Source organism: Hemiscyllium ocellatum, chromosome 11 (genome assembly GCF_020745735.1).
Source record: "Hemiscyllium ocellatum isolate sHemOce1 chromosome 11, sHemOce1.pat.X.cur, whole genome shotgun sequence".
Classification (NCBI taxonomy): domain Eukaryota; kingdom Metazoa; phylum Chordata; class Chondrichthyes; order Orectolobiformes; family Hemiscylliidae; genus Hemiscyllium; species Hemiscyllium ocellatum.
Genome location: NC_083411.1, coordinates 44,630,117 through 44,655,591, shown reverse-complemented (window position 1 = coordinate 44,655,591; position 25,475 = coordinate 44,630,117). Strand labels below are relative to the sequence as shown.

At 43.5% G+C, this 25,475-nt stretch overlaps 1 protein-coding gene across 1 annotated transcript in view; it reads left to right on the top strand.

Moving 5' to 3' along the window:
• stk26 (serine/threonine protein kinase 26) overlaps positions 1-25,475 on the top strand; it is a 53,864-nt gene that overhangs the window by 22,771 nt on the left and 5,618 nt on the right. Inside the window, exons 3-10 of the mRNA XM_060832347.1 lie at positions 7,792-7,848; positions 16,230-16,338; positions 16,428-16,585; positions 19,157-19,342; positions 20,027-20,175; positions 22,830-22,929; positions 24,289-24,351; positions 24,453-24,589. Coding sequence (XP_060688330.1) covers positions 7,792-7,848; positions 16,230-16,338; positions 16,428-16,585; positions 19,157-19,342; positions 20,027-20,175; positions 22,830-22,929; positions 24,289-24,351; positions 24,453-24,589 — 959 coding nt within the window. The remainder of the gene's footprint in view (positions 1-7,791; positions 7,849-16,229; positions 16,339-16,427; positions 16,586-19,156; positions 19,343-20,026; positions 20,176-22,829; positions 22,930-24,288; positions 24,352-24,452; positions 24,590-25,475) is intronic.

Genomic DNA, 25,475 nt, shown 5'->3' with positions numbered 1-25,475 from the left:
ATTCCCTCCAACAACTTGCCCACCACCGAGGTCAGGCTCACTGGTCTATAGATCCCTGGCTTGTCCTTACCACCCTTCTTAAACAGTGGCACCACGTTTGCCAACCTCCAGTCTTCCGGCATCTCCCCTGTGACTAGCAATGATACAAATATCTCAGCAAGAGGCCCAGCAATCACTTCTCTAGCTTCCCACAGAGTTCTTGGGTACACCTGATCAGGTTCTGGGGATTTATCCACCTTTAACTGTTTCAAGACATCCAGCACTTCCTCCTCTGTAATATGGACATTTTCCAAGATGTCACCATCTACTTCCCAACAGTCTATATCTTCCATATCCTTTTCCACAGTAAATACTGATGCAAAATATTCATTTAGTATCTCCCCCATTTTCTGTGGCTCCAAACAAAGGCTGCCCTGCTGATTTTTGAGGGGCCCTATTCTCTCCCTAGTTACCCTTTTGTCCTTAATATATTTGTAAAACCCCTATGGATTCTCCTTAATCCTATTTGCCAAAGCTATCTCATGTCCCCATTTTGCCCTCCTGATTTCCCTCTTAAGTATACTCCTACTTTTTATACTCTTCTAAGGATTCACTCGATCTCTCCTGTCTATACCTGACATATGCTTCCTTGTTTTTCTTAACCAAACCCTCAATTTCTTTAGTCATCCAGCATTCCCTATAGCTACCAGCCTTCCCTTTCACTCTGACAGGAATATACTTTCTCTGGATTCTTGTTTTCTCATTTCTGAAGGCTTCCCATTTTCCAGCCGTCCCTTTACCTGCGAACATCTGCCTCCAATCAGCTTTTGAAAATTCTTGCCTAATACCTTCAAAATTGGCCTTACTCCAATTTAGAACTTCAACTCTTAGATCTGGTCTGTCCTTTTCCATCACTATTTTAAAACGAATAGAATTATGGTCGCTGGCCCCAAAGTGCTCCCCCACTGATAACTCAGTCACCTGTCCTGCCTCATTTCCCAAGAGTAGGTCAAGTTTTGTACCTTCTCTATTAGGTATATCCACATACTGAATCAGAAAATTGTCTTGTACACACTTAAGAAATTCCTCTCCATCTAAAGCTTTAACGCTATGGCAGTCTCAGTCGATGTTTGGAAAGTTAAAATCCCCTACCATAACTACCCTATTATTCTTACAGATAGCTGAGAGCTCCTTAAAAGTTTGTTTCTCAATTTCCCTCTGATTACTGGGGGGGGGGGGGGGGGGTCTATAATACAATCCCAATAAGGTGATCATCCCTTTCTTATTTCTCAGTTCCACCCAAATAACTTCCCTTGATGTATTTCCAGGAATATCCTCCCTCAGCACAGCTGTAATGCTATCCCTTATCAAAAATGCCACTCCCCCTCCTCTTTTGCCTCCCTTTCTATCCTTCCTGTAGCATTTGTATCCTGGAACATTTAAGCTGCCAGTCCTGCCCATCCCTGAACCATGTTTCCATAATTACCATGATATCCCAGTCCCATGTTCCTAACCATGCCCTGAGTTCATCTGCCTTCCCTGTTAGGCCCCTTTGCATTAAAATAAATACAGTTTAATTTATTAGTCCTACCTTATCCCTGGCTGCCCTGACTGTATGACTCACTTCTGTTCTCAGCTGTACCTGTTTCAGATCGATCTCTTTCCTCACTACCTCCCTGGTCCCACTTCCCTCCACCCCCCCCAACCTTACTAGTTTAAATCCTCCCAAGTAGTTCTAGCAAATTTCCCTGCCAGTATATTAGTCCCCTTCCAATTTAGGTGCAATCCGTCCTTCTTGTACAGGTACTGTACAAAAGAGATTCCAATGATCCAAAAATGTGAATCCTTCTCCCATACACCAGCTCCTCAGCTATGCATTCATCTGCTCTATCCTCCTATTCCTGCCCTCACTAGCTCGTAGCACTGGGAGTAATCCAGATATTACTACCATTGAGGACCTCCCTTTTTAAATTTCTACCTAACTCTCTGTAATCTCCCTTCAGAGTCTCAACCTTTTCCCTTCCAATGTCGTTGGTTCCAATGTGGACAATGACCTCCTGCTGGCCGCTCTCCTCCGTGAGAACATTCTGCACCCCCTCTGAGACATCCCTGATCCTGGCACCAGGGAAACAACACACCATTCTGCTTTTTCTCTGCTGGCCACAGAAACATCTGTCTGTACCTCTGACTACAGAATCCCCTAACACACTTGATCTCTTGGAAGCTGACGTACCCCTCGTTTGTATTAGAGCCAGTCTCAGTACCAGAAACTTGGCTGGTGGTACTACATTCCCCTGAGAATCCAGCACCACCTACATTTTCCAAAACAGCATACCTGTTTAAAATGGATATATCCACAAAAGACTCCTACTCTAGCTGCCTACCTCTCTCACCCTTCCTGGAGTTAACCCAGGAAGATGTAGCAGGAAGTGGCAGATGTAGGCACATTTAGAACAGTTAAAAGATATTTGCGCATGTACTTGAGTAGGAAAGGTTTCGAGGGATATGGGTCCAACACAGGCAAGTGGGACTAGTCTAGTTTGGGGAACTTGGTCAGCATGAACTAGTTGGACCAAAAGGTCAAGTTCCACCTGGATAACTCTTTAGGCTCCTCAGTCAGAAGCGAGATTGCTTGCCATAGAACATAACTCAGAACAGGACTCTCAAACTCTTCACATTTGCCTGTACCTGTGTTTTTGTTGTTGCTGCTGTTTACCTATTATTTACCTACCTGTGCGACTTAACTCTGTGATCTGCCTGCATTGCTCACAAGACAAAGCTTTTCATTGTGCCTCGGTACATGTGACAATAAATTCAATTCAATAAGAATTAAGAGCAGATGGTGCATTTGGCCTATCAAGACTTCTCTGTCAGTTAAGCTCATAGATGATCTTTTATTTCAACTATACTCACCCATACTAATCCTATATTATTTGATTCTTTCAGTATACAAAAATGTATTGCTGTGCATTTTGAATAAACTCTGACTGAGCATCCACAGCTGAGATCAAGAATTCCAAACATTTTAAATGTTTGAGTGAAGAGAGCTTTCTTCACCTCAGTCCTTAAGGGTCAACCACTTAATCTGACACTATAATCTCAGTCTGAAATTCTGTCTGAGAAAACCCCTGTCAAGCTTCCCTGTCAAGCCTCTTAAACATTGCATTTGTGTTACAATCTCTGCAGAGACCTGTAGCTTTTCAAAATAAATTTTCATTTTTAGTTCATCGCTGAGAGGAATGGCACAGCAAGATTTCTCATTTAGAAATGTTTAGTGTTTCATTTAAAAAAAAAGTAACTAAAAGAAATTGACTAACATTTTTGCATCTTTATGTGAGAAAACTTTAAGCTACTGAAGAAAATGTTCTTTTTATGCTCCAAGGCCATGCTGTCCATGGAGGTTCACTCCTTACAGCAAACAATCCATAGTTACTTATTTAGGCAGCTCTGTGGCTCAGCAGTTAGCATTGTTGCCTCACAACGCCATGGGCCCAGGTTCGATTCCAGTCTCCGGTGACTGTATGTATGGAGTTTGCACCTTCTCTTGTGTCTGCGTGGGTTTCTTCCGGATGCTCCGGTTTCCTCCCGCAACCCAATGATGTGCAGGTTAGGTGAATTGATCATACTAAATTGACTATAGTGTTCCAGGACCTGTAGGTTAGGTGCATTAATCAGGGGTAGGGTCTCGATGAATTACTCTTCAGAGGGTCAGTTTGGACTTGTTGGGCCAAATGGCCTGTTTCCACACTGTAGGGATTCTATGATTCTACATGTGACTCCAGACCCACAGCAATGTGGTTGACTCTCAACTGCTCTCTGGACAATGAATAATGGGCAATAAATGTTAACTGAGCTAGCAACACCCACACGCATGGATAAATAAGATTGAAAGTCTATCCCAGCACTTCCTCGACAAGGCTGCTTTTTGATTTATTATTGTTCTGGTCTCCTTCCTATCGGAAAGATGTTGTGAAACTTGAAAGGGTTCAGAAAAGATTTACAAGGATGTTGCCAAGGTTGGAGGAGCTGAGCTACAGGGAGAGGCTGAACAGGCTGGGGCTGTTTTCCCTGGAGCGTCGGAGGCTGAGGGGTAACGTTATAGAGGTTTACAAAATTATGAGAGGCATGGATATGATAAATAGACAAAATCTTTTCCCTGGAGTCGGGGAGTCCAGAACTAGAGGGCATAGGTTTAGGGTGAGAGGGGAAAGATATAAAAGAGACCTAAGGGGCAACCTTTTCACGCAGAGTGTGGTACATGTATGGAATGAGCTGCCAGAGGATGTGGGGGAGGCTGATACAATTGCAACATTTAAGAGACATTTGGATGGATATATGAATAGGAAGGTTTTGGAGGGATATGGGCCGGGTGCTGGGAGGTGGGACTAGATTGAATTGGGATATCTGGTCGGCATGGATGGGTTGGACCGAAGAGTCTGTTTTGATGCTGTACATCTCTATGATTCTATATGCTTAAGTACAGTGAAAAGTTTAGTTTTGCGTGCAGTCCAGGCAGGTCATACCATACAAAGATCATAGGTTAATTGAACAGAGCAAAGAATACAACACTATGGCTGCAAAGAATGTGCACGAAAGTCCAAATTGGCATTCGATTTAAAATTTGAGGTCCATTCAGACATCTAATAATGGGGAAGAAGCTGTTCTTCAACCTGTTGGTACATGTGTTTAAGATTTTGTATTTTCTGCCTTATGGAAGAAATTGGATGAGAGCATTAATGGGATGGAACGGATCTTTATTGATGTTGGCTGCTTTTCCAAGTATAGATGGAGTCAATGGATGGAAGGTTGGCTTGTGTGATGGACTGGGCTGTGTTGACAACACTCTGTATGTTCTTACAGTCTTGGGCAGAGCAGTTGCTGTACCCAACTGTGATGCATCGAGATAGAATGCTTTCTGTGATGTATCTGTAAAGGTTGAACATCAGAACTAATTTCTCAGAATCCTGAGATGGCTGAGAGATTTGTCACTTCTTCCCTTCTACATTCAGTCATGATGGTTTACAAAGCCACGCAGCTTTTTCTGACTGCACTCCACACAATAACTTCTGCCTGCCTGTTACTTGCCCGGATGTAAAAGGAAGTCTGTAAACCTGATTTCAAAACTGCCTTTCACTATCCTCCTCTACACAGCAACATGAAACACATTCATCTTGCCTCAAGGTTATACTGTTGATGTGTTATTGTTGACCCTAACTTGCTTTCATGTTCACATTCATGGATTGTTGAGACACAACGCTGGGATTTTGAGGAATAAGTCTGCACTGGTAGCACACAGGCTTCCGTCGGTGTCTCTAAGTATAAATCCCTTGCACCGTCTCCTCGATAAAACAGCCTAAGCCTTCCTTTGATTTCTAACAGTCAACCCACCAAGGTTTGCCATCAGTCAGACTGAAATTTTAAAGGGCGTCCCAAAACATTGCCTTTATTATGTTCACAGTCGTAGCACATGTTTTCATGGGGGCCATCTCACGTTCTTCTGAATTCTGAAGAAAATGGAAAAACAAAACAATGCAGGTACTGACGATCTAAGATAAGCTTTAAAAGAATACTGGAAGTGCTCAACAGCATCTGTGGAGAGAGAATCAAATTTAACGTTTTGGTTCAATGTTTCTCAATTTCTCTGCCTCCAGGCTACTTTTGGTCTGGCCAATGTAATCTCCTTACATTCCAGGAATCATTGCAATCTTTCTAAGGCAAATATCTCCTGATGTTAGGAGCTCAACATCTCTCGTAACATTCCAAGGCACTGTACAATAGTAGGAAAATATTTGTACTCTAATGAGTGAGCAGTGTTATTGTCTGGTAAGAATATAGTGAGCTTTCCTTATTTAATTACCTTCACAAAATCACTTGGCTTCCTAACTGTTAGTGATTTGTGAACAGAACTATCCAGATCCCCATGAATGCTGACATTGCCCAGTCCCACACCATTTAAATAAAAAACTCTGCTTTTCCCAACAAAAGTGCAAAGCTTCAGAATTCCCTACATTGTAATCTACCTGCCGATACTTATAATCTCACTAGATCATTTTTGCAGCCACTTTACAATTTAGTTTCTCAAATAAATGTACAGAGTGCTGGAGAAATTCAGCTAATCTGGCAGAATCTGTGATACAGGTTACTGTTTCCAGTCTGGTTATGATTCCTCTTCGGAATTGAAAGGTGTTGAAAATTGCTGTTGCTTTTTAATGTACATTTGCCAGAGACAGAGGAGGAGCAAGAGAGCAATAGTGGTCCTGAGTAAAAGAGCAATTGTTTAGAGCTCAGTGGTTAGCACTATTCCCTCGCAACACCAAGGAACCAGTTTGATCCCAGCCTCGGGCAACTGTCCGTGTGATGTTTGCTCATTCATCCCATGGGATTCCTCTGGGTCTTCCAGTTTTCTCCCACACTCCAAAGATGTGCAGGTTAGGTGATTGGCTGTACTAAATTGTCCATAGTGTCCAGGGATGTACAGGTTAGGCCGATTAGAAATGCAGGGTTACAGGAGTGGGTAGGGGTTTGGGTTTAGAGGGATGCTCTTTGGAAGGGTGGTGTGGACTCGATGGGCCAAATGGCCTGCTTCCACACTGTAGGGATTAGAGTCATAGTGCTGTACAGCACGGAAACAGATTCTTCGGTCCAATTCGTCCATTCTGACCAGATATCCTAAATTAATCTAGTCCCATTTGCCTGCGCTTGGTCCATACAATCTAAACCCTTCCCTGTTCATGTACCCATTCAGATGTCTTTTAAATGTTGGAATTTTACCAGTCTCCATCACTTTCTCTTATGTGAAAGTCTGGTCGTTAATGGTGAAGAAAGAGAAAATGTGGTATTAAATGGGTGTAAATGAATGTGTGAAACGGAGAGAGTGGGTCCTCTTTACGGAGGGCAGAGTGAACAAAATGAAGCTACAACGCAGTCAGTTTCTGAAGTTATGCTGTTCGATATTGATGCCTTGAAGGTGTCAAATGCCAAAGTGGAAAATGTAATGATGTTCCTCAAGCATATGTTGTGCTTCTTTGGAACATTACAGCAGAACTAGGACAGAACTGTTGGCATGAACCCAGCCGGAGTTGACCTGTTAAGGTGGAAATTCCACAGTGCCCCTTCAGGACAGTTTTAGGTGAGCTGTAACCCAACGTCAAATAAGGATAAATGCCAACAGAAATAGATCATAGAAAATAAAACTATTCTCTTTTGTGCATGCTTAGGCTAATGAATGGTGTGCAAGTCCATCCCCAGATTCAGCCAGTCAAAGCATCTTTGGGTTATACTTTGGAAAGATGTTTTTGAATGTTCCAAAGTCATCTTCAATGCCAAGATCTACAGTTTTAAGTAAAAGGACAAGAAATTGCAGGTCAACCAAATAAGTAGCTCACACTGTCACTCACAGCTTATAAAAAGGGACTGAATGTGAAGATCTGGATTCTAATATGTGTCCACCTCTGATCATTCCAGCTAATTATTGGGCGGCATGGTGGCTCAGTGGTTAGCACTGCTGCCTTGCAGCACCAGGGACCCAGGTTTGATTCCAGCCTCGGTCGACTGACTGTGTGGAGTTTGCACAATCTCCCAGTGTCTGTGTGGATTTCCTCCGGGTGCTTTGGTTTCCTCCCACAGTCCAAAGATGTGCAGGTCAGGTGAATTGGCCATTCTAAATTGCCCAAAGTGTTAGGTGCATTAGTCAGAGGGAAATGGGTCTGGGTAGGTTACTGTTTGGAGGGTCGGTGTGGACTTGTTGGGCCGAAGGGCCTGTTTCCACACTGTAGAGAATCTAATCTTATTTACGTACCTTTCTCTCCACAGGGGACGAAGTTATGGATCATCATGGAATATTTGGGAGGTGGTTCAGCCTTGGATTTGGTAAGTATTCAATTTATCCATTGATCATCATAGAGGATCTGTATTGGAACTCTCAATGGATCTGATTAGAGCTACCTTGCGTTTGGAGACAAGGAAGAATGGCACAAAGCTCTCATTTGGAGAGCTGATTCAGGCCTCAAGGGCTGAATGGCCTCCTGTACTGTAACAGTGCTAAATGTTAGTAACATATGGCTTTTTAAAGCAGAGACTTGTCCAACTGTTAATTTGCTAATGGTTTCTTTCCACTAACCCCCACCCTCATTGAATCTGGGGGATACAAAATCTTGGAATGTTCTGAAGCTTAGACAATGTTGATTATCCTGACAAGTGTACATTGTCTGACTTGATTCAGAACTTTATTTTCTACCTGCTTTGTTCTCTGTTTCTGTGTAAACTTCAAGTAAAAGTGCCCTACATTGGATTGCCCACACTGATTGGACCATATTCCTGCAAGATTGACCACCTGTGATTGCCTCCTCCTTTGAGCTGCCAATTTGGTTGCCCAATTTATTGATCATCCAATAATGGAGGCTGTATTACCCATGATCCACTGCATTCCAGCATGAGGTAGCATCCAGCACATGGTGTGGGTGCTAGCACCCCATTGTGTGCCCTGGCATTGCAGCAGCCCCTGAGAGCTGATTATCCAATTAGAGTGAAACAGAGGGGAATGTTCCATTGATCGTCCTTTTGGATTACTCACAGCAGTGTCTAATAGCAAAACTCTGAGTGGATTTGCTCACACTCCAGCACAGTCCAGGAGCCAATGCATAAAATCAGGACAAATAAGCAGCTTTTGTTTAAGATGGCAACTTAGGTTTTGGTTACACCATAAAACTCTGAATCAATTGCACATTGCTATACCGACACTGAAACACAGTCTCCATGCACAATGGTATCAATTCTGCTGAATAATTTCTGCTCCTTCCATTTTATTCTATGCTTGGTTTAATGTTGACAGTTCTGTGTTTATGATCATGATCTGACTACCTCTTGTCTCTAGTCCACGATAGTTTTGTGTTTCATTTTGCTACGCAGGAATATGAACTTAACAGAATGTTCCATAATCTCAGGCCTTGCTGTAACCTTAACATGTAACTAAATGGTTCTGAAGTACAGTCATTATTGCATTTGAATCCTAGCAGTTAGATTCACACATGGCAAGTTGCCACAATGTGATGACAACCTGATAATCTGTTGAAATTGGCTGAGGGGCAAACATTGGCTAGGACACTGGGTTGCTGTAGGGTCTTTGATACCGCTGAGATTTTCCATGGTTGAGAGAGGCCGTGGGTTGCTGAGTGAGGAAACCATTTATTGTTTATCCTCCATACGTTCTGTCTTATCACCAACTCATTGGCAGGCAAGCAGGAGCTCAGCTGACAGAATAGAAATTGTTGTTGTCATGAATATCCCTCTTGAAGTCAATAATTGCATTTTAGAAGCATGTATCTCTCTTCTGTCTTCCTTGTTATTCTGCCTGTGTTTCTATTGGATGAGTGCAGGATTCTGTGACATTCCAGTTGTCATCCTGTTGAGAGCTAGTCTTACATTGCAAATGTGAAGAGTCTGGGCTATGGTCTCCAGCTTTGAGGAGACACCTCCAACTCACTGTGAGCAGCAACAGTTCCTGGCTTTTTATTTAATCAGTGGGATGTGAAACTGTCAGCTGGGAGTGGCTAGGTGATGTTATAGAGCCTGTTCCTGTGAGGAAGATGAATTGAATTAAGTGTAACGCGTGGGTTGTATAAGTACAGCGGGTGGTGATTGTACTTACCCTGCCGTCAGTGTTTCATCAGTTTCCCCAGACCCCACTGAATCCTATCTAACACAATGGAGCTTTAAACCGCCTGGGTTAATAGTTCCTTTGCATTCTTCATAGCTGTTCAACAGAGAGAATAAAAGTGGGTTGATGCCGACAAAGTAGGGTGAGATATCCTTTTGATTAATGGTGCTGTCCTCTACCTCAGGTGGAGAACTGCAAATCCTCAAGATACGAAACATGATTACCTCAATAAAAACCGAAGATGCTGTAAATCAGAAACAAAAATAGAAGTTGCTGGAAAAGCTCAGCAGGTCTGGCAGCATCTGTGAAGAGAGATCAGAGTTAATGTTTCTGGTCATGTGACCCTTCCTCTGATTACCTTAATGTTTGTTTACCTTTGACCCTGTCTAGCTTCCTGTTATGCAGAAGGCTTTGTATGTCATGTGCTAATTTGTGGCTTCTTTAGTTGTTGGGCAATGGGCTGTGCTGGAATCATATTGACAGTATGAACAACCTTCCTACTCCATGTTGAAGCCTGGCTTCACCACGAGGTCCTATTGTGGTCACACTCTTGACTGCTCATTCAGCATTGATAAGCTAGTGCTCAAGCTGAAGTTACCTGACACTTCCTGGCCATATTTCCACCAATAAACTGAAACTATTAGTCATTCTTTCTCTTTTTGCTCATTTATTCATTGTGTATTGGAATTGACCTGAGTACAGACAGTTACATGAAGACTAAATTGTCTGTCATTTAGTGGAAGATCAAGGCAGTGGAAGGCACTACAGAAGTGGAGATTGTACACTCATGCACGTTATCATTTATTTTGTTGGTGTCAACTGTGCAACACCCCAAGGTTTCTCCCCTTGTAACTTCCAGGTCTGATCAAAAGAGCTGAGCGTGTAGATTTTTGCTGGTCCTCCCTCTTTGACCAGAAAGAGATGACTTTGGGTCATTCCCTGACATGATACAAAAAACTGCAGATCTGAAACAAAAACAGAAATGGCTGGAGAAACTCAGCAAGTTTGAGAGGATCTGTGGAGAGAGAAAGCAGAGTTAACAATTCGGGTCCCGTAAGCCTTCATCTGTCAGACTCTGCCTTTTCTCTACAGTTGATGCTAGATCTGCTAAGTTTCTCCAGCCATTTCTGTCTTGGTTTGGTTTATTTCCCTCTCCAGTACATGTAATCCTGCCCAAGGTTTAGGAGTGAAACCTTTTGAGCCAGAAATAAGCCCGCATGAGTGGTATAGGTGTAGTCTTGCAGCAGTGCACCATCATGATGAGGAACACACAGACCTCTTGCAATGGCAATGTATTTTAATTTACAGAGGGAATGCTGATTATTGACCCCCTTCCCCGTGAAACAACCTGAGGGTGAAGATGGTGGCAGGAGCTCAATTCATTCTGGTGTTTTGTGCAATTTGTTACCCACTCACACTGTGCCAGGTGCCAGGCCAGATTTCAGATATCATCCAGAGAATGGATGTGCACTTCCTGGCTGGAGAGGACCATTCTCCTGCTTCCAACGTCTGCACCATTGCGTTCCCTTGCTCTGTAATACTACTGCATTTGGTTTACTTTGGGGCGCTGTATATGTTGCTGGATTGTTTTGTGGCCACAGAGGAAGTGAGGAAATGGTGTGACCTGTTTCTAATGCATTGTGTAAATGATTGTGCAGAAAGATGTTGAGTAATAAATGGAACGGTTGTGCTACTGCTATTTAAATGCTGCTTTGTGTCTTGCTGCCTGTTTGAGGATGACTGCAGGTTTGCCCCAGGGAGGGTAACTGGTGGTAACTTCCTCTATCAGCCGCACTGGGTTGTATTACAAGTATGTTGTGGTCTTGCTGTTACCTTGTAGTGCTGGGTTTGAATGGTAAAGGGAGCATCTGTGACCGTTTGAGCTGCTGAGTTAAATCTTTCATACTATATGGTACTCAGTTCTTTGTCTGATTTGCCAATGTGATTGTGAAATTCCAACCTAGAATCTTTGCACGCCCTCTAGCAGTGACTCAGAATAATGAAGCAATTGGACCAAATCAACCCCAATATTGGAATAAACTGGAACATGATGCTGAATCGTCCAATGAATTTCTCTTAAGAGATTCAAAATTAGATGTTTTAATTTTGCACGTACTTGATATTTCATTGTAGAAAATATAGGTGAATTATGCTTCAACAGTTGCTACTGGTTTAAATGAGACTGCATCTGCAAACACATTTTACCAACTGTTACCACTGTGCACTGAATTAATAGTACTTGCTATTTAAGGTGCTCCTCATCATTCTTTCCAAGTGGATCTGGGGACTGAGAGTTTTGTGGTTAACTTGTTTCTTGATGTGGTCATTTTGCAGCTTAGTGATGTGTAGGCAGAGGGGGAGAGTGGGTGCTGTCTAGGACGGGCAGTTAGTGCAGCTGACTTTCCAACCTGTATGCAGTTCCTAATAGAGCTGACTGCAATGGTTCCTCTGAAACAATGCCTACGTAGTTTACTCTGTTGGACAGGACAAGTTTGGAAAGGCAACAGTCTCAGGAGATTTAGTAGCTAAGGGAGCAGATAGGTGTTTCTGTGATGCAGACCTGAATCCAGGATACTCTATTACCTCCTGGTTCTTGCGTGAGGACATCACTGAGCGGCTGGAGAACTCTCGAAGGGAGAAGTGCGAAGAGCCAGAGATCACAGTCTGTATCACTACCAATGATCTGGGTAGGAAGTGGGATGAGATATTGCAGGAAAGTTTAAGGGACCTCCTATTCCCCCTGCCATGTGTAAGTCTGTAAAGAAGGATGTTGCTGGGGCTGAAGGATCTGAGTTATAATGAGACGCTGGTAGTTTTTCTCTGGAGTGTCGGAAGGGTGGGTTTATAGGGATATATAAAATCGTGAGGGGTGTAGATGAGGTGATTAGCAAAGGTCTTTTCCCTGGGTAGGGGACTCCAAAACTAGAGTGCATAAATTTAATGTAAAAGATTTAGAAGGGACCTGAAGGGCAACTTTTTCCATTTAGAGGGACTACATGTGTGGAAGGAACTGCAAGAGGAGGTGGTAGAGGCTAGTACAATTACAACATTTAAAAGACATTTGGACAGGTGTATGGATACAAAGGCAAGGGTTGAGAGAGATATCGACCAAATGGATGCAAATGGGACTAGTTCAGTTTAGGATACCTGCTCAACATTGTTAAGTTGGCCTGACATGTCTGTTTCCATGCTGTATGACTCTAGTTCTATTCTTCTATTATAGAGTTCATAAGAATTTTGGGCAGGGAAGATGGCACATGAGGGACGGTGTTAGAATTCTGGGACTTCGGGACCGCTTCTGGGTAAGGCGGCACTTGTCCAGGTCACACGAGTTCTACGTAAACAGGACCCAGCCCAGTGCCATTGAGCAGAGGTTCAACAAACCCGGAATGGGTTTGGAAAAAAGGACATAGCATTCAAGAGGAAAAACAGGTGCACAAAAGATTCTGAAAGAGAGAGAGATGGCATTGGAGTAAGGAATGATAAAGTCTCAGATGGAGTTAGAGTGAGAAGTAATGCAGTAAAGCCGAATATAATTTTCCAATGCATGGGAGAGAACCCATGGAATAAGGTAAGAATTGTTGGTGATAGGTAGCCAAAGCTGGTCATGGGGGGAATATGATTTTGTGACAATAATGTGGAGAGCAGGCTCCGTAAAGAGCCACAATTAGTGCTCATTATTGCTTAACAAATGAGTCATACAAGGTTTCTGAAGGTTTGTAGCTCAGGTTGAGGTTTAGGGTGTAGGTTTGCTCGCTGAGCTGTAGGTTTGATATCCAGATGTTTCATTACCTGGCTAGGTAACATCATCAGTGGAGACCTCCAAGTGAAGTGAAGCTGTTGTCTCCTGCTTTCTATTTATATCTTTCTCCTGGATGGGGTTTGTGGTGATGTCATTTCCTGTTCGTTTTCTGAGGGGTTGATAGATGGCATCTAGATCTGTGTGTTTGTTTATGGCATTGTGGTTGGAGTGCCAGGCCTCTAGGAATTCTCTGGTATGTCTTTGCTTAGCCTGTCCCAGGATAGATGTGTTGTCCCAGTCGAAATGGTGGTGGAAATGACAACACATGTATCCTGGGACAGGCTAAGCAAAGACATGCCAGAGAATTCCTAGAGGCCTGGCACTCCAACCACAATGCCATAAACAAACACCTAGATCTAGATACCATCTATCAACCCCTCAGAAAACGAACAGGAAAAGACACCACCACAAACCCCAGAAACCCCATCCAGGCGAAAGATATAAATAGTTCGCTTCACTTGGAGGTCGCCACTGATGATGTTACCTAGCCAGGTAATGAAACGCCTGGATATCAAACCTACAGCTCAGCGAGCAAACCTACACCCTAAATGAGTCATAGCTGTGTTACACCCCACTGGGTTAGTGTGCTGGAAATCCAGCCTTGCTATTCCCAGAGGCCTCACAAAAGTTAAAGGTTGAATAAAAGTTGCTACTTATTCCAAATAAACAAATAATAGCTACAGATAAACAATTGCAAACTGTGGGTATTCACCTTTTTATTTGTTCATTTGTGGGATGTGGGTGTCACTGGCTGGGCCCAGCATTTATTGCCTGTCTTGAATTGCCCCTTGAGTAAGTGGAGGTGAGCTGTCATCTTGGCCTGTTGCAGTCAACCTGCTGTGACTTGACCCACAATTTTATTAGGGAGGGGACTCTAAGATTTTGACCCAGCAATGCTGAAGGAAAGATATGTTTGCAAATCGGGGTGATGAGTGCTTGGAGGGGAACTTGAAGGTAGTGGTATTCCAGTGTATCTTCTCTCGTTGCCCTTCTAGATAGGTTTGGAAGGTGCTGGCTGAGGATCAGTGGTGAATTTCTGCAGCGCGTCTTGTAGATAGTACATACTGCTACTATTGAGAGTCAGTGGTGGACGTAATGGATGTTGGTGGATATTGTGCCAATCGAGCATGCTGCTTTGTCCTGGATGATGTCAAGCTGCTTGAATGTTGTTGGGTCTGCAGTCATCCAGACTCCCAGCCTTGAGAGCCTCAAGGTGAAGCCAATGAGGACTCTCAGCCTCAGTGCAGATTTCCAGCACTCATGACTTTGAGATCCTGGAGGTGAAGCCTGGCCTGGTCTGGAGGCTAGGTGCTGATGTGAACTGGATTGGAAGGACCATTATTCTTAACTTTTTACTTCTTTATCTTTCTAGTGTATTCCTACAGTTTTGTGCTTTTGTACCTAAGATGGTATAAAGGTCTATAATATCAGCTGTTTTATTTCTTTATTTTTCTAATGCACTCCTAAGGATTTGCACTTACGAATCTGTACCTTTGTACCTAAGATAGCTTTGTAAGTGGTGACTTGTAAATTTTTCACGGTAGTCATGGGAGTACATGTGATAAAGCTAATTCTAATTCTAATGCAGCAACTGATAAGGGAAAATAAATTGCCTTACTTCAGGCTTGAGGGGCGTTTTTACTCCAGAGAAAAGGATAGCTCTTTCCTATTTGAAGGTCCAGTGACCAAACATTCACACTTACAAGCTATTCAGTTGCCTGGGAGCCAATCATAATTGTTGACAGGCAGAATGCCTTATCCTCAACAACTGGTCACCATCTCCACAAACCAATCAGCTTTCTGTTGCCAGCTGAATCTCTCCATACACACCCACTGGCTGTAGCAGCAGCAGTGTAAATAGCACTTACAATGAGTGACAGGGAATGGACTTTTTAAACAGTGCATTTCAGACTACAATCAAAATTACAGAAAAAATTAAAAGATACAGTCTTTGCAACTGACGCCAACATGACAACAGTAACTTCATTTTGAAATGTCCTTCGATGAGTGTAATTGCTTTGGGATTATAGGCTCACCAACTTAAAAGCTGGGGCCAGTGAGCCGAGGTACAGAGGAGAGGCTGCAGAAGAAGGAATGTTTGGTGACAAGAAGATTTTATGAATGCATTCAAGATATGAATGGTTATAGAGAAGATGAACATTTTAATTGTAGTCATAAGGTCTGCAACAAGAGAAAATAACTACAGATTTGAACAATAATGTAATTTGTGTATGCCGAGTGTAGTAAATATGGACTGCCCAGAGATGCTGTTGTATGAACAAATTGAAGCCAATAAATACTTGAAATTCACTTCCCCAGAAAGCGAGGAGGTTGGATCATTGAATTTATTCAAGACTGAATGAAATTTTGATAGGCAAGAGACTCGAGAGTAGTGTTGGAGGGTGGGGTGGGCCGTGGAGGAGGAGAGGCAGAGAAAGAGAACTGGAGTTGGAGCAACAACTCGATCAGTCATGAGGTTCTTTGAGGGGCAGTCTGGTTAATCTAATTAACCAATGTCCTTTTGAGCTTTCTGCAAGCTTGGCTCCCGTCTCCCACTGTGCGTACGCTTTTGTGAGCTGTGAACAATGTTATGTGAGGACCACGCCATCAGGCCCACTGGGATTCCTTCAGTCAGTATTTGCACATTTGCCTTTGAATGTTGTAAAGGCTTCTGATGCTTCAACTAACAATTCACCAAGACATTCAGATAGATCTGTGCATTTAAACCTATTAGAAGGTGGGATCGGATTATTAAGCCAAGTTACAGGTTTGTAATGAGCTTTTCTCTTTCAGCTCCAAGCTGGGCCCTTTGATGAATTCCAAATTGCAACCATGCTGAAGGAAATCCTCAAAGGCTTGGATTATCTGCACTCCGAGAAAAAGATTCATAGGGACATTAAAGGTAATGCTGGGCTCGGTCAGCTCTCAGTCCTGTGTAGTGCGCTGAGAACGATTTCTCACCCTTTTGTCTGTCTTCTCTTGTTTATCCAGCTGCCAATGTCTTGTTATCGGAACAAGGTGATGTGAAGTTGGCGGACTTTGGTGTGGCTGGTCAGCTGACTGATACGCAAATTAAACGGGACACTTTTGTCGGTACTCCTTTCTGGATGGCACCCGAGGTCATTCAGCAATCTGCTTATGACTCCAAGGTAAGTATGGGACAACAGCTCAGGCCCCAAAATCGATGGGCCCATTGTTAGACCCATCATATCTGTTCTGGCTCTTTGCTGGCATTTCACAGCTGAATTTTGCTTTCTTGAGTTGCCCCTCGCTCCAAATATTGAGGCATTTTACCCCTGCACATTACCAAATCCTGTTCTCCCATTCTCTATTCCCCCTTCCAAACTGTGTTCATTGAATTCAGCAACTGGTTTGTTTTAACATCCTCATCCTCCTTGTCAAGTTCTTCGATAGCTTGGCTCGTCGCTTCCTCTGTCACACTCTCCAACCCCTGTACCGTCCTCCATCTTCTCTGCACTCCTCCAGTGATGGCCTCTTGACCATCCCTGACTATTGCTGCTTCACCACTACCTTGAACTGTAAATGTTCCAAGCTTTGGAATGCCCTTTCTAAGCCTTGTTTCCTGCCTCCTGTCCAGTCTTCACCTCCACCCCACTAATTTCCAAATACAAAACGACATCATCTGCCATTTCTGCCACCTACAGTCAAACCCCACCACCAGAGATGTATTTCCCTCCCCACCCCTCCACAACTCCCTCATTCCCCCCACCAATCCACCCTCCACTCTCATCACCTTCCCTTGCCACCACAAGAGGTGTAAAACCTGCCCCATACCTCCCCCCTCACCTCTATCCAAGGCCCCAAAGGATCCTTCCACGTCCCACAGAGATTTTCCTGCACATCCGAACACCTCATCTACTGCATCTATTGCTCTCGATGTGGTCTCCTCTACATTGAGGAGACAGGACGCCAATTTGTGGAACGTTTCAGAGAACATCTCCGGGATACTCGCACTAAATAACCCCACCACCCTATGGCCAATCACTTCAACATCCCTTCCCACTCTGCCAAGGTCATGCAAATCCTGCACTTCCTCCACTGCTAAATACTAACCACCCAATGCTCCGAGAAAGAACACCTCATCTTCCACCTTGGGAACCTCCAACCCCACGCCATCAACGTTGCTTCACCAGTTTCCTCATCTCCCCTCGCCCCAGATCCAACCCTCCAACTCAGCACCGCCCTCTTGAATTGTCCATCTTCCTTCCCACCTGTCTGCTCCACCCTCCTCTCCTACCTATCACCATCACCCCCCACCTTCATCTACAGAATTGTATTTGCAGATACATTCTATTTTGTTCAAAAAGTGCACAATTTGCAGGCAGTCAATCCATATAATGTATTTATAAATTCCTACTTTGAAAATAGAACCAGTCTGACTAGATTGGAATGCAGAAGACTCTAACCTCACACTTTTAATGGATTGTCAGAGCTGAAAAATCACCTTTTTCTTTCATACAGATGAAAGATTTAACAGCAATTTAGGTTTGTTCGATATCACAGTTGCATGACATTATGATCTTTTGCTATAAATTCCGTGCCTTATGATCCACCCCCACTAGTTACCTGATGAAGGAGCAGCGCTCTGAAAGCTGGTGCTTCCAAATAAACCTGTTAGACTGTAACCTGGTGTTGTGTGGTTTTTAGCTTTTCCCACCCTAGTCCAACACCGGCACCTCCACATCCTGACTCATAGTGCCACGGCTTTTATCATGGGTAGAATAAGAAGGCAGGGATCAAATCAGAATGGGAATTGAATCCCATGGAGTTGGTCCCATCCACAACAGCCTTTCAGCCAACTGAGCTGATCAGACCACGAAGGGGTCCAAGTTGCCATGGCAAGATAGACTTCCACGTGCACGCTGTAGTGGTGGCAGAAGCTTCAATTTTTTCGATCATATAGCTGACTACGAATCTCTCCCGTTCTCCCCCGTGCCATTGTTTTTGTGTGTGTGTGTCGAGAAAATGTTCAAATTGATACTCTATCTGGTATAAAAAACAAAGTTCTGTAGATATCTGAAATAAAAACAGAAAGTGCTGGAGAAACTCAGGTCTGACAACATCTGTGGAGGAAGAAACAGAGTTAACGTTTCAAGTGCAGTATGACTTCTTTGGAGGTTTCTCTGGCACTTTCTGCCTTATATTTGGTTCTCAACCTGTTTGGCAGGGTTATGAAAGCACCCCATTGATTTCAAATTGTTTTTATTTGGTTATAACGCCGTAGCAAGTTCTTGGGATTCTGGATGGTACATCCAATCCCTTTTCTGTCTCTATCTTTTACATGTTTTCCTTTTCTCTCATTTTTGTGCTCACTATTTCTCTCCATTACACAGTCTGCCTTTCACTCCTTTTCCCCTTTTTTCTTTTCTCATTCTTTCCTCAGAGAGTAGTCTGGGCGGGGAACGCTCTGCCCGCAACAGTCGTAGACTTGCCAACTTTAAGGGCATTGAAATGCTCATTGGATAAACACATGGATGAAATTGGAATAATGAAGGATAGATAGGCTTCAGATTGGTTCCACAAATTGGCGCAACATCGAGGGCCGGAGGCCTATAACGCACTGTAACGTTCTATGTGTTTGTGTTAGATGACTATGATGTCTGCATACCTCTGTTATTAAGCTGAACCACAGTATTGTAGTGACCCTGTGTTATGTTGTAATTGCATAGTATGTCAACATCACTCTCTGCTTTTTGCAGGCAGACATTTGGTCATTAGGAATTACAGCCATTGAGCTGGCCAAAGGTGAGCCACCCAACTCAGACATGCATCCGATGAGAGTGTTATTTCTTATACCGAAAAACAACCCACCAACTCTCAGTGGAGAGTTCAGCAAGTCCTTTAAGGAGTTTGTTGACGCCTGTTTGAATAAGGACCCTTCCTTTGTAAGTATTTAATGCCGTGCTTCTCACTGTGCAATTTTCAGGTCAAGGTGAACATCATACTAGATTTTTCAATGTGCATTTTTCTTACATTGAATGAAAAAAAAGTCACTTTACCGTTGTACTCTGCACAATGGATGCGCCATAGCAATTCTGTGATGTTTGCATTGAGAGAAGAGGAGGGAGAGGGTGTTGGAATTCCACAGTACTTCACCATATATTCCAGGGATCCTTACCCAAAGAAAGATTGGAAACTACTGATCTAAGAGCCTGAATTCAGGATTGAGTGCTGCATTTCTTGAATGCCACATCTCAGGAGAAATCCTGCCATTCCCCGACAGAGCCGTACTCTTTGTGCTGTCGGTTATTTGTGGATTTTAGCTGTACCTGGCTTAAAACTATATAAACAAGGGATTTAAAACCTGTTTGTCTCAGTGCAGTCAGAGCTCAGATCTTGTATTTTTGTATCAGTGCAAACAGTACAGGCATAATGGTGTCCAGAATTAATACTTGTGGTTACATTTAGCTTTGGTGCACAGGCAGATTTTTTTTTCCCCTGAGGAGTTGCTTCACACAAAGCCATCAGACCCTTAGTATGGATCAGCAAAAGTACTACGCCCTGTCAGTACGTGTTCCTGGGATGCAGAATATGTTTAACTATCAATCTCTCTTTCCATATTTATTCAGCGTCCGACAGCCAAGGAACTGCTCAAGCACAAATTCATCATTAAAAACTGCAAGAAGACCTCTTATTTAACAGAACTAATTGACGGGTACAAGAGGTGGAAGGCAGAAGGACACAGTGATGATGACTCCAGTTCGGATGAGTCAGATTCGTAAGTGCTTTGTACCAATCAGATATCCTGATGAATCTAGTTCCATTTGCCAGAATTTGGTCATATTCCTCAAAACCCTCCCTACTCATGTACCCATCCCAGATGCCTTTTGAGTGTTGTACCAGCCTCCACCCGCTACTGTGGCAGCTCGGTCTATACATGCACCACTTTACATGACAAAGTTGCCCCTTAGGTCGCTTTTCAAATTTCCCCCCCTTTCACCTTAAATGCCCTCTAGTTTTAGACTCTCTTACCCTTGGAAAAAAGCCTTAGCTATTCATCCTATCCATGCCCCTCACTACTTTATAAACTTCTGTAAGCTCAGCCCTCAGTCTCTGACGCTCCAGGGAAAAGCAGCACCAGCCTGTTCAGCCTCTCCCTAGACCTCAAATCCTCCAATCCTGGCAACATCTTGTAAATCTTTTCTGAACACTTTCAAGTTTCACAACATCCTTCCTTTAGCAGAGAGACCAGAATTTTCAAAAGTGGCCTAATCAATATCCTGTACAGTCATGACATGTACTCCTATACTCAATGCAATGACCAATAAAGAAAAGCATGCTAAATGCCGTCTTCACTATCCTGTCTACCTGTGACTTTGCACTCCAAGGTCTCTTTGTTCCCTAGGACCTCACCATTAAGTATATAAGTATCATGGGAGGTGTGGTGGTTATGTCACTGAATTAGAAGCCCAGACTGATCAGTCAGTGAACGAGAGTCGAAATCCCACCTGTAGATTCAGAGAATTTGTAATTTATCCTGGAAGCAGTAGGTCACTCCTAGTAAAAAGTGACTGTTTTGCAAACTTCTTTTTGGGAAGGAAGTCTGCTATCCTCAACTGGTCTCAGCTTGTAGGCCACTCCAGTGTCTCAATGTTGTGACAAACCTGCCTGAAAGAACTGCTTGTTATCGCAAACTTCTGCAAAATAAGTGCCTCGTGATGACCTCTTCAGGGCCAATTAGGAATGACTTGTCACGAAAAGCCTTCTCTGAAAAGGCTTTCCCTTTAAGTTGCCTCGGATCTGTAGGAATCCTCATTGTAGAGTCTAGCACCACTCCCCAATCTCCCACCACCACCTAACTGAATTGACAACGAATGAGCAAGCATCCATTCAGGTTTAATCTGAGTTAGACCTCAGCGCTGTAATCGTTATCTGATGAGATATACTGTGTCTTGATGGTGGTGGAGGATAGGGCTCCCCATGACCTTCTGCAGGAATAATTAGCTGCTGATTCTGGTGTACTCATCTCCCCAGGGACTAGAAGGGGAGCCAGCAAATGTCAGGTTAGTGGAGACTGAGTACACAATGAGTCTGTGTCCTCTGGAATCAGGAGTCGTGTGTGTCTGAAACCCGATTATATTGTACAGAAGATCCACCGCAGCACATTTCAATGATGCTATAGGGAATTATTGGGAGAACTGACCTTTAATTTTGTGTGGAGGTGATGGAGAAGGTACGGAGGGATGGGTCTGGGAAAGGAAGGGTGCACAGATTTGGAAAAGGGTGGGTGGTATGGATTTGGGAAACGGTAGGCTGATTTGGAAAAGGACAGTACGGTGTTGGTGAACAGGATACTTTTGACAAGGAAATTCATGATGCAATCACAGCAATGAACCTGATATTACCTTTTGTCTTTGAACTCCAGGTCCCTACAGACACACATTCAGGATACACACTCACACACGGGCATACGCGCGCGAACACACACGGGCATACGCGCGCGCGCGCACACGGGCATGCGCACACACATGGGCATACACACACACACACACACACACACACACGCAAAGATGGACAGGCACACACAGACAAGCAAAGACAGGAACAGACACGTGCACAAAAGACTCAGGCTGATACACAGTTGCTACAACAGAAAGAAGCATCAATTGAAGTGTGCATGTGCTACAGACACTTCACACCATGTGGGTTGAAGGAACAGCCTTCTGAGCTAAGCTACGTCTTAGCGACACTGGAGATAGCATTTGGACAGGTCACTAGGCAGAGGTTCCTGCTCTCCTGGGCATGTTACCTTGGAATGCTTTATGTGCATTCAGGTGATAGACATGCCCTGAGTTTCAAGTCTCATCTTAAGATGGCACCTTGCCAATGCAGCGCTCCCTCACTGTTAAACTGTGTACCTTGGCCTGGATTTTGCACTCAAGTCACTGGAGTGAACCTTGTGAGTCAGAGGTCAGCATTACCACTGAAGCACAACTGACACCAAGCTCTGAAATGTTTGAACATATGTGTTGGGGAGTGATATGAGAAAGTACTTTTTTCTTTCAGGAAGTTGTCCACCTCCTCGTGCATATTGATATAAATGTTGGTACCCTCTCAGGCATGCAGTTATCCAGAGTGCAAACTGGAATGTTCCTGTCTCTGGATAGACTAGTGGTTGACTGAATTATTTCATGTTCTTCTCCATGAAGTACAGGAGAGGGAGTAAGCGATTCTCCATGGCAACAGTGGCATGTTAGTGCAGTTTGAGCCCCACTGCCAGATAACAGGACCAATACCTACAAGGATTCATGCCCAAGATCTCCCAGTAATTGAGGGGTTTTGCTATAAACGAGAAGTTAACACTCACCCTTCTGAGGAGATTGGAGTCTAACTGTCACACTGTCCATAATCACATCCTCTTTCTTCCTTTAGTGGAAGCAATGACAAGGACAGCAAAAACTCCAAACCTATCGAGTGGTCCTTCACCACAGTTCGAAAGAAACCAGACCCAAAGAAACTGCAGAATGGAACAGTAAGTAACCAAAAGTTTTTCACAGTGCCCACTCCTTCCTCCTTGTGCTCCCTGTAAAACCGGGTGGTTCGGTTTACAGAAGTAGAATAGGCTGGCTCACTGGGTTTGGAAGAACAACAAGATTCTGCCAAGTGCTCAGCCATGTGGCCATCAGTTTTTTTTATTCCTTTTCTTTGTATTAGTTCATGGGATGAGAGCATCACTGGCTGGGCCAGCATTTATTGCCCAAAGGGCAGTTAAGAGTCAACCATATTGTTGTGGGTCTGGAATCACTTGTCGGCCAGACCAGGTAAGGATGGCAGTTTCCTTCCCTAAAAGGCATTAGTGAACCAGATGGGTTTATCAACAATTGACAATGGTTATCATTAAATTCTTAGTTCCAAGTTTTTAAAAATTAAATTTCAACTCCTATTCCACCATGGATTAAAACCCGGATGTCCAGAAAATTACCTGGCCCTCTTGAAATAACAGTCTGGCAATAATGCCATTAGGTTCTCAACGTCTCGTGGTAAGCAACTGGTGAATGTGGTCTATTTAATACAGAGAAGACAGCAAACAATGTTTGTGCAGCAAGCCCCCACTAACTTAACTGTAGTAATGATCAGCCAGCCTGAGTTAGCGATGTTGCTTGAGAGATAAATACTGGTTGAAAGACTTGGAAAAAGTCCTCTGCTGCTCTGTAGATTGTAGGTTGGACCTCTATCAAAAGCCTCATCACATCTAAAAGATGGCGTTGTCACTGGGATTTTGTGCTCTGGATTTCGAAGTGGAACATAAACACCGTATTTTGTGCTTGTTAGTATGTGGAGTGTGAATGGGATTATGGAAACAGTGACTGGTTGTGCTAAAAGGTTCAAGGCTTACACAATGCAAGTACATAAGAAATAGGAGCCAGAGTGGACTATCTGGCCCATCGAGCATGCTCTGCCATTTAATAGGTTCATAGCTGACGTTTTCGTGAACTCAATTCCACCTACCCACCCGCTCTCCAAAGTACCTTTGCTGTTCAGCAAACTATCTATCTTTGCCTTAAAAACATTCAATGAGGAAGTCTCAACTGCTTCACTGTGGAGGGAATTCCACAGATTCACAACCCTTTAAGTGAAGAAGTTCCTCCTTACCTCAGTCCTAAATCTGCACGTCCTTATTTTGAGGCTGTGCCCCCTAGATATAGTTTCACCAGCCAGTGGAAACAACCTCCCTGAGACTAACTTACCTATTCCCTTCATAATTGCACATCTTTCTATAAGATTACCCCTCATTCTTCTAAATTCCATGATGGTCGCACTAATGTGCTCGTACCAGATGTTTCTTGCAGATTGAAACAATTATTAACATTGGTGTTCATCCATTCTCTAGGACCAAGATGTCAAGACGTTATCAGCATGTTTATCGACTGTGATTGCTCCTCTCTTTGCTGAGGTGAGTCAAATGTGGGAGCTCCTTTTAACGGCATCTGATTTGTTATGATGAGAGAAAGTACTCCAGTTTGAACTGAAGTCCACTCATCTTTCTCCACCCAGCTTAAGGAACAGGAAAGAGGCAATGCAGAGAAGACTGGAGCAATAAGTGAACTAGAGAAAAGCATTAACATGGTGGAAGCAAGCTGCCCAGGCATCACAGAGAAGATGATAAAGAAGCTAATAGACAGGTTTCAAAGGTCAGTACTGTCAGGAAATGGTTAAAATACTAACCCTGCACTGGCTAATGATATGTTATTATTATTGTATTGTATAGATAATTTGTTGAGTTATTCAGTGAGCTGCAGTACCATGTATTTGTCTGCTCTATCTAATAATATTAACGTGAATAACACCATGTGGTAGGCAGATGGACAGGGTGGTGAAGAAAGCATTTGGTACACTTGCCTTTATTGGTCAGTGCATTGAGTATTGGAGTTGGGAGATCATGTTGCGGCTGTACAGGGCATTGGTTAAGCCATTTTTGGAATACTGCATGCTATCTGGTCTCTCTGCTATAGAAATGATGTTGTGAAACTTGCAAGGGTTCAGAAAAGATTTACAAGGATGTTGCCAGGGTTGGAGGGTTTGAGCTTTAAGGAGAAACTGAATAGACTGGAGCATTTTCCCCTGGAGTGTCATAAGCTATGGAGTGACCGTATAGAGCTTTACAAAGTCATGAGGGGTAATGGATAAAGTGAATAGCCAAGGTCATTTCTCCAGGGTAAGGGAGTCAAACCAGAGGGCATAGGTTTAAGCTGAGAGATGAAAAGATTTAAGAGGGACCTAACGCAGCAATTTTTTTCCCACAGAGGGTGTTGCATGTATAGAATGAGCTGCCAAAGGAAGTGGCAGAGGCTGGTACAATTACAACATCGAAAAGGCATCTGAATGGGTTTATGAATAGGAAGGGTGTAGAGGGATATGAAACTAGATTAATTTTGGATATCTGGTCGGCAAGGACAAGTTGGACTGAAGAGTCTGTACCCGGGCTTGTACATCTGTGAGTCATTATCTCAGTGAGGCAATAATATCTTGGAATAGTTCCCATCTTCAGAAATTGTCTGTGACTCAACCTCAGTTAGC